Source organism: Semicossyphus pulcher, unplaced genomic scaffold (genome assembly GCF_022749685.1).
Source record: "Semicossyphus pulcher isolate SPU_LCO1_2020_fin unplaced genomic scaffold, fSemPul1.0.p SCAF_7, whole genome shotgun sequence".
NCBI classification, from domain to species: Eukaryota; Metazoa; Chordata; class Actinopteri; order Labriformes; family Labridae; genus Semicossyphus; species Semicossyphus pulcher.
The window spans coordinates 14342573-14355383 of NW_027211748.1; the positions used below are offsets into that span (position 1 = coordinate 14342573).

The 12811-nt window shown below is 42.9% G+C and overlaps 1 protein-coding gene across 3 annotated transcripts in view; it reads left to right on the forward strand.

Annotated features, from left to right (window-relative positions):
- agap3 (ArfGAP with GTPase domain, ankyrin repeat and PH domain 3) overlaps nucleotides 1–12811 on the forward strand; it is a 119678-nt gene that overhangs the window by 37685 nt on the left and 69182 nt on the right. Inside the window, exon 1 of one of the 3 annotated variants that reach the window (XM_069684337.1) lies at nucleotides 6736–7405. The exons of 1 other annotated variant lie outside the window; for it this stretch is intronic. In XM_069684337.1, the coding sequence (XP_069540438.1) occupies nucleotides 7285–7405 (121 nt within the window). In that variant the 5' untranslated portion in view covers nucleotides 6736–7284. Of the gene's footprint in view, nucleotides 1–6735; nucleotides 7406–9440; nucleotides 10970–12811 lie in introns of those variants that run through there. One more of the 3 variants, XM_069684335.1, reaches the window with a different exon arrangement.

The window sequence follows — 12811 nt, forward strand, 5'->3', positions numbered from 1 at the left end:
CCACTTTACCACGCCGCCCGTCTTACTCAGCGTCCTTTACCTTGAACCGGTGGAGCGTGTCTGAATTGTCAGTCACCTGTGGAGCTAAATCTCCCAGAGCTATTTCCCAGGCTCAGGATTTTAGATTTTCATCAGTCACAGATATGCTAGTTAAATGAACATAACAACAATTAATCCCACATTGAATGCAGAATCGATGATGCGTCACTATCCTGGAGCCATTATCTGTTGAAAACTGATTGCATAACTGTTTGCAGAAGCAAATGGCTGTGTATCAAGGGAGGAACGCTGCGTCTTTTCACACAGAGCTTTTTTTTATTTTTATTTAGTAAACCTGCGGTTCGTGAACTGTATCAGCTTGATGGAAACAAATAAATACTCCAGTGTAAGATCAGTCGGCGGCAGCTTCGTGTGTTTGCATGTAATTAGCACTTGTTGGGAGGGGGCAACAGTAGGAATGATGGTATTCCTCCTGACTTCTTTGTAAAATGGTGTTGTCAGCTTCATAACGAAGCTCCCAGCTTATTGTCTCAGCATGCATGGGCGGCACAGGAACGGAGACAAAAGGCGTGGGAAATTACATGGGAGCTTGTGCCCAAATGTGTCGCTATTCTTGGCGCTCTTTTTGGAACAACACGAAAAGAAAAACCTTGAAAGGAGTGAAAAGTAGAAGACTGAACAGAATTAGACTATATAGTGTCGATTTATCCCTTCTTTTATAGATAAAGACTTGCATGTAAAAATAACTGATGACTATGGCTCATGTTATGGCCCGCATCTTAGGAGAATCAAACTACCTAATGAAGAGAAGAGATATATAAACATCAGAACCAAAGTACAGTGATCTCAACAGTCTCAGAATCGTTGCTGTGTCGTAGCGAGATGCCATCAGTTTGTGCTCGACTGATGCTGTGATTGGCAGTTCCATTTATTTTAACAACTGCAGGATTGTTACAGGAAGATGGCGGTGACATACATAAAGCAGCTGAAGGCCAGATGGTGCATGACAGATTACACGTTCCTATAAGGAGGCGGAAATTGGAGGAAGGAAAAGATGATGCAGGCAGCAGGAATCGCTTGAAGGGTAAAGATTGTGGTTGGCAATATAGCGACATGTGACGCTTTGACTAATGCTCAAAAGCTTTTCTTCTAAGTGAGACCTGATTAAAGGGATTTTATTCCCAATTAAATTGCGCCTCACAATGTGTGCCCGCTCTGTGACCTCTCTGAAGTTTACAGTAGTCTGGTTTTTCAACAAATTATAGCATTAGCAACTACTCGTCATTATTTTCAGCCAATTGATTCTCTATAATAAAGCGTATCTCATCCCTGCTCGCCGATCGTGATCTGTGTACCTGTGTATTATTCACCCAAATAATACTCGTATTATCACTACTACTACTACTCCTACATTGAAATACAGATTACATAATGCAGTACCACATCAAAGCGATTGCATAAACGTGAGATTGGAGGCAAGTTTTAAAAGATGACACCAGAAGCAAGCGGGGGTTTGCAAACTAATGTGTAGAGGAGGAGGACTGGGAGCCTCCAGCCCACACAAACCTGCCTGTAAAAACTGTGCATCTCTCTGCAGCTTCCTCCTACGTTCTCTCGCTGGTCATTTTGTCATCTTCAACAAACCAGTACATGCCTCTGTGTGTTTCCCTGCAAATGTACATTTAGATGTTGAAATGCACACTGACCTTTTTTCCCATTTCCAAATCTGCAAATTTCCCTCACTGTTGAAGTTCTTCTTCTGACACTTGAAATGAATAGTAACATATTGGCTGGCAGGAACAAGTAGTCATGAAGTCAAGACTGCCGCCTATTCATCCACCCATGCATGTACAGTACATTTGAAGGGAACAAACACAGGCACACGCAGCAATCAAACATTAATCATTGGTACTTTAATATTTCTATTTCAGGAAAATTAGCAGTGAGCATCTTTTGTGTCAAACATTTGATGCTGCTTTTACGTCCCAGGTTATCTGTCCCTGTCTGTCTCTCATTCAATCTCTTACATCCTCTGTCTCATACATCTCTCTCTCCATCACACGCTATACAAATGCACAGACTCTCTCTCAAAACCTGAATTTTAGACACAGAAGCGTCTGGAATTTTTTCACAACCTCCCACAGACGTCCTCGAACCTATCATTTTCTCTGCAGTGGAGCAATGGTGACGTATGCTCGTCGCTAGTGCAGCTGAATTTTAAAAAGCTCTACACCCACGCTGAATACCACTACTGCAAGCATAATTATCATAAACTTTCCCTGCCGTCTGTAGCTCTTCTGTCTCTGTGTATGATTCTCCTGACTTATTCAGTTGCTGATATTAATTCAGCGTGGATGCAGAAAGGGGAGGGGGAAAGGGGTCTGGTAAATTTATGTCTCTTGTGCGGTGTTATCACCTGAGTGTTGAGGAATCAAAAGCTCAGGTTTGCACATTTCATGTTTCGTGTGTCCCGTTACATGTGTTAGTTTGTGCACGGACGACATATTGGTTTATGTTGCACCAAAACTGCAGCTTGTTTGGGTTACATCTGTAAGTGATTCTTTTATTAATGTAGATTAATTTGGGGAAGAAACATCTTTCATTTTTCAGCCATACGAAAAACATTCCTGTGTTTCTTTGTCAAATTATAATGTGAATAAGCTGTTTGACTGACCTGTTCGTTTTGGGGGTACCACATGAAGTTTTAATTATGCCACAAAAAGCTAAATGTAAATGTTTTGACACAGGTTTTTCCAGAGCCAGGAAAACCCACTTATAAATGCCGCTTGTCTCTGTTCCTATTGCTAGTGGAGTATAGTCCTTCCGGTCTCTTTTCTGCTGCGTCACCTTTGGACGTCACAAACGCGCCCGAAACAGCGTTAGCTAACAATGAAGATGTTATGGTGGTTAGGTCTTTATTGTATCTATTACTCATTCAGGCTGTGTATCATATATCAAACTCGGCGCTGGCAAATTTGGAACGATGTTCGAGCACTGCTCAGGCAGAATTTGTAGATTGGATGACAAGGAGTCGCAGAAGTTACCGACAGCATAGCATCACACCAAAAAGGGGGTGGAGATTAGCTTGTCGACACAGGTTTTGCAATGCTGATCGGAGCCAAAGCGATAATTACCCAGGTCTACCGCAGACTCATTTGACGCAGGTCTGAATGCCAATTGTAACCTTTCCCATTAAGCAAAAAAGCCGGGTGTTAGCGGGTGTTAGTGGGTTTTTTGACCAGTGGGAAAGCGGCCATACTCACACCCAGAAGAACATCAGGAACTCCCTTATGACTGCCCACAGTTATCATTAACCGATAATTTATTCCCCTTTTTTCCCCTTAAAGGTGCAGTGACAGATTTTTAATTTGCGTTATTGTTTTCCTGGTTTGTTTGCTACAGTGCTTTGATCAATCAGGGAATACCTGGCTGTTATTAAACTCCACCACAATGTTGTGAATTAATTAATCAGTAATTATAACCACACACAAAAGAAACCCTAACAATTACACTAGGAATATAATTTAAAATCATTTCACAGGCAGCTTTGGTTTTCCCCTGATAGTATGTACGTATGGTTATAAAATATTTGGCACATTAGCTTAAGTAGTTACCATAACAGATAACATGTTTTATTGATGATTAACTGATAAATTATTTCAATTTAATTGACTAAAAACATAATTCAGGTTGGTTGATTTACATGATTTCATTAATATATTTTGATTTAGTGATAGAGCACTAAGCATCAATTTGCTGAAAACTGTCAAGATGCACAACATTCATATTCCCATTACAAATTGCTGAGAAGTGCATGATGGGATTGTTGGCAGAAAGTAGCTAGAACAAAGGTGTTCTGATACCGATACCAGTACCTGAAAAGCAATTATGCCATTCAATACGCCGCTCTGCTACCATAACCAATGAGCCAGCCCCCCCAAAAAAGTGGGGCGCAAGCAGAGAGTGGAATGTTGGTCAGTGCTAGCAAAATATCAGCAATCAGTGATTTTCCGTCAATAATATCTATATTTTTTTACTACACAAGTATCAGAGGGGTACTTGGTATCAGCCAATTAAAGTCTAGGTATCAAAATCAGGAAGGCAAAAATAGTATTGGAACATCTATAAGCGTACATGCCATAAACACGCATGTTTTGTTCCATTGTAGCATTTTTTTGGACACTTTATATTGGATACATTTAACCACTATGAATCCACACACTTACACACATACAATGACGGAATGTAAATGTAGTGCACTGTAGTAAATGGGGAGTTAGCTTCAACTACTGCTTTGCTGCACATGCTTTGTATGTTCTGTATATGATATGCTGGAAGTCTCTGTATTATGAAGATTTCATTTATTAGGAGCCACTAGTAGGCATGTAGCTGAATATTGCTGTATCTCTATATTTGTATAAGAATATATCTGAAGTAGTTAAATAATTAGGGGGGTAAGGACATTTAACTTGCATATAAATAATTCATATGCTAGTGGACCAGGACATTCATAGAGTCATGAACCAACCTAATTTTACTTATATTGGTACGTTTGGTTAAAGCCCTCTCCCAGTGCTCTAATGAGCGGTCCCCTGGGAAAACCTTTAACACCAAGTTTTAGCACGTACATACATTTTCATTCATAACAAAGCAACTTGCAGCATAGCAAGCAGATATGCTGCTGCATATTTAAAACATAGTCTGATCTTGGGGAGTCTGTGGTGCTGATAATTTTTAACTCTCTTATTAAGGCTCTGTGATGTAGGATTTACTTGGTATTGATTTTGGGTCATGTAGTTTCGATCCATATCTACATAGTATTTCTAAATATGCTCAGTGAGAATTCTCATTTCTCTTCTCTCCCAGTATTTATTTGATCTGCGTCTAAACATTTGTCTAGCACGGCTAGTTGTGTTTGTGCTGGCAACCAGCTTAAATTGGAAAACCAAAACATGGCATCAGGAGTGATTTGGTTCGGTTGAAGCCTCAGGCAGAATCTGGCACAGGGTCGATTAGCAATTCAGAGCTCATGTGTCTGCTCTGTGATGATGCTAATCACTGTTTCTGACTCTGTCCTAGGAGGTCAGACGTCTTTTCAATCGAGGACACTTTCTAATAGATGTGTATAGTTTCCTGCACTAAGCTCCCTGTGCAGTATGATAATGTAAATTCACATGGCTATATTAGGAGCATTACATCAATGCATTTGCAAAGTCGCAAAGATCTTTGTTCTCATTAAACCATGTGAGTCACTGCTGCAAGCTTTTACTCTGATTTGTCATGCAAAGCTGTCACCAAACACTTCTTAAAATTCAGATGACACGTGTGTGTTTATGCTATCAGAAAGTAGATAACACCAGAGGTTTCATCTCTTCTGCAACACTGGAGGATGCTGAATATTTCTCTGGTACTAGTCGTGCTGCTGTTGTGTATGCGTGAATGAGGTCAACAACACTTTATTGACACAAAACATTAGGCAGTGCTCGCCTGCAACCACCTACCAGCCTCACGCTGCTTCGTCTAAGTCAGGGAGCCGCCTTCACCGACTGTTCCTGTTACCCTCTTTGCCAGAGAAAGCAAACTGTCTCAACGGAAAGAGTGTACATGTGCGCAAGGCTGTCTTCCTAACACTGACTCATGTTCTAATATGGACGAGGGGTTAGTAGGCTTTACTCATATGGCACGGATGCATCATGCTATCTGCTAGACAACACCAGCGTTTGTCGCGCATAGTGTCTATGTCCTTATATAAACAAACCAGAGCTGACCGTCTGTCATGTCTGCCGTTGAAACGCATCTCTCCTCTGGTTCGTGCTAATATGTATTCAAAAGGTATAACAACCCCTGAAATTGCTTAAAGCCCTGAAGGTAATTGATGATCCTGTGAAGATTCAGACTCTAACTCTCCCCAGGTTTACTGTAAGCAACTGGAGCATGGAGATATCTGAGAGAGGTGATTACATTTCAAAAGTTAGCTTAAACTTTGACTTCTTATGGGGATATATTGCTTTTAATAATTACTCTCTAAATCAGTATGCAGCATCATAGTGATGTGACTGCCCCCCTCTGGAAGCGTCATGTATATTGCGTCAAATTATCCCAGCTGAAATGCAGTAATGTTGAATAACATAAGCCCTAATTGAATTTAATTAAGAAGATGAGGCAAAAATACAGACAATCTAATCAGGGAATGTAATGACTTTTCCATTAAACTACAAGTAGGTACCTGCTCTGAATTAAATGTGGGTGTTATTTTCCATTACATAACGAAAACAAAAACTCCCCGTTTGTATTCTATTTACTTTGGATATGTTGTATGAGGTGCATTCACACAGGTATGTTTTTTTTAACGCTGAAAAATGAATTTATTCCAGTATATTTTTGTTACTGTGTTTTTATGGTAAAAACAAGAAACTCTTTATTTTAGTCGGTAAGGACTTGGAACGTTGTTAAAGGTGAGTAATAAACAAGGTCAAAGCCGTGCTGGCAAAAGCAACAAAAGTACACCAACATTTGTGACAGTGACAGATGAATAGATAAATGGCCAACAATCGCAGTATGACATCTGCTCACAATCAGGCAGATGTTTACACACAGACACAGAGAGATACGGAGGCGGAGGGTAATCCAAGAACCTCAAAACATGCAAATCCAGTTTTGCTGAAAAACCCTCCCAGCTTCCATTAAGATACGGTTACAAGAGGGAGAAACGTGTAGCTGTGGGACAGAGAAGGGGAGAGGGGCACACAAGAGAAGCTCTGTTACCGTGTCAGCACTTTGATTTCTCAGGATTTACCACAGCGCAGGTTTCCTCTGGACCGAGCTGCAACAAAGACAACAGGACAGCGGATTAACCTTAATCTTGTCAGTGTTTCTTATGTAGGACCCTGTTAAACCAACACCTGGATTACAAATTACCAGCAGGAAATGACTCCAAGTGAACCAAGACACTTCTCTGGGCCACTTTCTCAAGACTGGTAACTGCATTATCCTGTCAGCGGGGACGGCACATCATGAACACAGCATGGTGGAACTGAGTCTTTTTTTGGTAGCCATGCTGGACAAATGCAACCAAGGACTAACATGGCAAAATTTAGCTTCAAGGTGATATTCACCACAATGCCCAATAGAAGGAAAACAAGACTGTACTCAGGAGGAGAGAAGGATGAAAACATTGCCACCAGTTTGGGCTAACGTGATATTTCAAGACACCTGGATGATTTCTGTTTTCTGAGTCGTTGTATTCAGAGACAGGGAAAAGGCTTTCTCAGCGATAGGTAGACTATGTTGCTGTGCTTCGGACGCCGCAGACGAAATCGACACCACCACTTGCAGTGGAATGAAAAAGACTGTTTGCTTTATGATGAGCCTGAGATCATTCCAAACCCCTGCTTCCTTGATACAGGTAAAGGCCTGCGCAGTGAGCTCTGACAGCGTTACGTGACTTCTAACTTCACTGTCACGGCATCTTGGCGTTTTATGTCAAGATTTCCCTGATTGTGCATGCCTATGTGTGGATGCAGTGTTATTAAGAAGTAAAGCAGTAGGTTTCCTGGAACAATACCTGAAATGTTTTTAATTTTTTTCATTCCAACACCAGTCAGTGTGTTGATAAGAACACAAAAGGAAAAAATGCAGCAAGAAATGCTTTAAATATCAGCACTCACGTACAGTAAATGGTATGAAATGGCAGAGGCCTTGATTCAGATTAGCCTAAACTAACGTGATTTTGGAGCATACTTTTCCTTCAAACTGAGAACATGATCAGCATCTCTGCTGTATTTTTTTTTTTTTTAAGACGCTTTTAAATCAACTGCTGGGGAAAAACAGCTGTTGTGATGCTGCAGCTTCCAGCTTCATGCTTATGCTGGATTTCCCATAGTGATGCTGTCTGAGAGTGGGCATCCAGTGTGGCCATTTTGTTAGTCTGCTTTCTCTGCCAAAACCCCTCTTAAGCAGGACTGATACATTTGGGTCGCAGCTTGTTTGGGGGTTTGTGTTAAAATACAGGAAATGAGAGTTCTCAATATCCAAATGTTTTGGGGGCTTAAAAACATTGTTCAGGCAAAGTGTATACATTTTAATTTTAACATTAATTTATGTGAATGTTACCTCAGGGAAAACTTTTTCTCATTATCTCCAACCACGTAATTTTTTCCTTTTTCTGACCACAAGGTGGCAGTGTTTTAGCCATAACCTCGCTGTAAGCAGGGTGCTGCAGAATTGGCTGGTAAAATCTGGCTTTATTTTGATTATGGTCTAGTACATAGCCCTACATTTGACTGCTCCATTTTAGAGCACCAAACCTCAGAAAACAAGGCAATGGAAGAGAAAAATGTAAAGGCTGTTTGGTCCATTAAGCTCTAGCTCTCCCACTGTGTGTAGGCTGTGTAGTGGGAGCCTGGCAGCCACTGGCCGTGTGGTGTGTAGTTCTGTGGATACTCCATGTTACCAGAAAAGCTCACATTTGCATTTGTGGTCTCTTAAGTTCTGTGTTCTTTTTTTTTGGTTGGTTTAATATTTTCCTTATCAAAGATACTGACTGAAATGTGTGCCACCTTGCAGTGTAGCTATGTTTGACTCTGATTTTAACTTTGTGGAAGGTAGCCCCCCTTCTGTGTTTTGCCAGTCAGAATAACACAAAGTGTCCATTCATAGCTGCAAGCCTTGTAAGATTACAGCAGTGTGTAATCAGCTAAGTGTTCTCTCCAATCTCATATTCACTAGTGTCTGTTTTTGTCTCTGGGGGCTATGCGCAGCTCTGCAGAAATCAGGAGGGCGTGTTTAATGCCTGTGGGATCCACTCCTTGTTTTCCATCTGTCCCGGGGGTTGGAAGGCAGCTGAAAGTTCAAACAGAGACTCACTCCCTCATGCTCTGCATGGCAAGAGCTCAGAGATTAAGGGGTTTGTCTGCTCCGCCAACAACAAGGATTGCTCACAGTTCATAACTTGCCAAAGAGGAAGGATGATTCAGTGGTTTTTAAGTTACAACTTTTCTAGCAATAGCAGATATTGCTTTGTTGCCAAACAAGAAGTGGACAACCTGTTTTTCTTTTGTTCGTCTGCCTGTGCAAAACAGGTAGAACAAAGTGTGGAGAGAAGGCAGCTACCATCTAAATGCCTGTGTGAGAGTGCTGGGTAAAGGAGCCAGAGGATGCAGGTGGCAGCGAAGCTTTGCACTGACTTGTTTGAAGTTTTTTTCCCATGTCAAAGGTGAAGGATTATGCCTGGCATAGGAATTTAGTCTTCAAATGAAGGACTTTATGAGCGGGAGCTCTATAACTCCTGGGCAGAATGTGAACACTGGTTTGTGCTCCATTCTTGTCTTGGTGTTTGAGTGAAGTGCCATGCTATTCCTGAGCAGTGGGACCGTGGATGCGACCCCAAGGAGTACAGCTATTGGCGAACAACAGCAGGGAAAAACTGTTTACCACATCTCTGTAATCCTGAAAGAAACAGAAGGAGATGCAGCAGTGTCAGGGTTGGGAATGGGCCGGGTCACCCACACCCTGGTGGAGAACTGCCAGCCAGGAGAGGAGATGATTAGTGTACTGCCAATGGAGAACAGCCCCAGGCTGGGCAGGGCAAGGCAGGAACTTGACAGGTGGCCCTCCCTGAGCTGCTCAGGTAAAGCTAGAAGGCAAAGACAGGAGGTGGTTGTGGAGGAGAATGAGGAGGAGCTGCAGGAGGTGGAGGGAAAAATGAAGACAGACAGGTTTTTGAAACACCTCTGTAAGAACCCTAGTAACTCCTCACAACAAGACAGAGACGTGTCAGAGGTAGTTGCTCTGACAGACATCCAGGAGCAACGCATTCGGAGCTCAACATTACGATCTGTCACTGCCCATACGAAAGGCTTTTTCTTTGGGGAACATGGCACTGTTGCAGGACATAGTTCTCTGCCACGGGCCGTGTTGCGAAGGCCACGTCAGGATGGAGCCCCATTGGGTAGGAAGACGATGAGCATGTATGGAGACTCAATCAAGCAGCAAACAGATTCTCAACCTGAACAAGAAAGACGGCTGCGGAGGCCCAGCAGTGTGTGCATGCTGGCAGGCTCAGGCTCAGGCCCAGTCCTGTCAGAGCCCCGGAACCAGCACTCCTTCAAGAGGGCAGGCATTTTAGAAAACCAGCAGTACAGGAGCAGGAAGGCTGAGTTGAGGGCTGTCGATGGCCTCAATCCTGTCGTGGATCAGCGGCCTTTGGTCCCTGCAGAGGTGACCCCCAGGGTTCGCCAGAGGAGCTCGAAGCCCAGGCCTGTCAGTATGACAGTGCTGGAGCTGAGAAAGAGGGGCTCTGATGATGAGATAGACAGCCAGAGGAGCGGCAGCCATACAGGCAATGATGGAGGAGGCTTTCTCAAAGGGGGCTTCCGCTGGAGGCTTTTTGGCAAAGCACCTCAAGATAAGAGCAAGGAGAGGGAAAGTGACAAAGAAGCTAAATCCTCTCCCAAAACCAATAAATCTGATTCTCCAAAAAGTACACTAAGCTCGTTAAGACGGAGCCTCAGTCTGCGTATCAGGAGGACTCGGCCTCGGGAAAAAGTTACTTTAGTGTCTGAAACGGAGTTCAAGAATGGCTCTAGGACTAATAATACTGAGGCTGAGGAAACAACAATGCCAACAAGGCCTTTTTCGTACCTCACAGGAAGAACACTTTCAACTTCCAGTGATCCGACTGAGGATGGGGGAGTACAGTACATTCATTACCACAGCAGGGGGAAGGTCAAGGTAATGGAGGTACCCCTCTTTCCAACAAAACTGTCTTCCAAACCAGTTCAGGAAGAACCTAGCATATGGCAGCTAATAACCAACCGTTTCAGGAAGAAAGAGCAGCCACACAGTGGCAAATGTGAATCGCTGCAGCCCCAGAGCAAAGACACCAGCCAGAATCCTCTGGACAGGAATAATAAGTCACAGCCAGTCGCCATAGTGACTCTGGCAGGCATTGACTCCCACAAAGGTCAAGGTAAGACCTGCGAGATTGCTGAATTTATTTCTCAGCTCTGTTCTCCATTTGTAGCCCTTCCTGAACTGCAAAAAAAACGTTACCGCTCAAGACAAATAAGGAAGTGCACTTTTTTTTAGAAAGACAGGCAAATGAAAAACACATGGGGAATTGTGAGCTTGGATGGCATTCAGAAAAGTCTGGTTACAGAGAGTTCTTTGGAATTTCTATTTTGGGTACTATATTTTCTCCAGTGTTTTCATGTGTGAACCGCCTGTGTGTATGCCCTCACACAGGAATAGTTAACCATACATACGATTTGTGAAGTTCAGTAAAGAAGAAGGTAGGTAAAGGAAAAGAAACAACCATTTTTCATGATAAGAGCACACTGTAATGGCTTGCTTTACAGGGGTGTAACTCTAGTATAACACAGTCCCAGGACTGTCTCTGTGTTACCCAGTCACAGGACATGGGAGCTTTGATAATGCTGCCCGTTGGCCGCACAGAGACGCATCTTAAAGCAGTAGCATTATAGCAGTTAGTGGCTGTAATGGGGATGCGTTTGGCAGCCTAGCAGGGCTAAATTAAGAGGGCTTACATGCTCTAATGATTGGGAGAAAGGAAGACGACTTCAGCACTGTGTTTAAAGGTTAACTCTGACACCAGAGAGTGTTTGTCCAGTTGCCTTGAAGAACAGGCAGAGAGATGCAAATATTTGTAACTTTCTGAATTCATAGCTGTGATTTGCTACGTTTGCTAGACTCCAATTTCACACATTTGGCGTGGAGGCCTAATTAGGTGTCCATGACAACTTAATGACTTCTTCTAATGTCATGTCGCACATTTCCTGTATTTACTCTCATTAAGCTAACCTTTGAGCAAGCAAAGCAGATATTTCTTTCTTGTGTTAGCATTTTGCTTATAATGGGCCCTTGAGGTCAACCTTGTTGCTTTATTTGTTTTCTCACACAACCTGTTGCCAAGGACACCTATTCCTGTGGTGCAGTGTCAAGTGGTATATGTCCACTTACTCCACTGCAGAGTCAGTCAGTCAGGCATTAGGAATGTAGGTGTGCCGATCAGCCTGAGTAAAGTTAGGTGTTCAATGCCCTGGGCGGGACTCTGCGCCTGTAGCTACCTGCCTAAGTGTTTGCTCCTAAATTAGATCCAGAAAGCTGAAGCCCAGCTCTAAACCAAACACACACACACAAATGTGTGTTGAAGTGTTTCCTGATGATAACCTCTAAATCTTGTGTGTGAGAGATGTTTGGGGGAAGGGAGATGTGGAGTGAGGGGTTTGAGGTGTGCAGACGGTGTCCCCACCCCCACCTGTAGATGAACAAAGCCACTCTGTCATGCCCGTAGAGGCATGAGCGATCAGTGAACCATGTGCTAAGATTGGGGCTCTCTGGGGATCTTTGGGTTGGAGGAGGGGTGGCTGGTCATGAGGTGGTCTGCAGTCTGCTTATCTGGTGAATGTTGAGATACTGGGACTGAAGATAGAACTCTGTAATAAGCTTCGGTATAAGGTGTCAGAGATCCAGCAGACAGAAGAGTGCTCACTGATGCGTATTTATTCTGACTTGCCTTGGCTTGCCAATACCTATGAACAATTTCAAGAAAATCCCCCATGTGTGTGATCCATCTCCCTTCATCTCGAATCTGACAAAAAACGTATTCATGAGGATGGAATTCCCTTTGCATCTTCCCCGTTATGTCTTATTTGATACCACTTCCTTCGAATTCCTTCCAACAAAATTTCCTGTTGCAAGCCTCCTTTGCAGTTCAAAATAGTAAGTCTACTTAAAAGTCTACAGATTGAAAATTAATGAAAAAAAAATCTTCCATTCCTTCCAGCAGAGG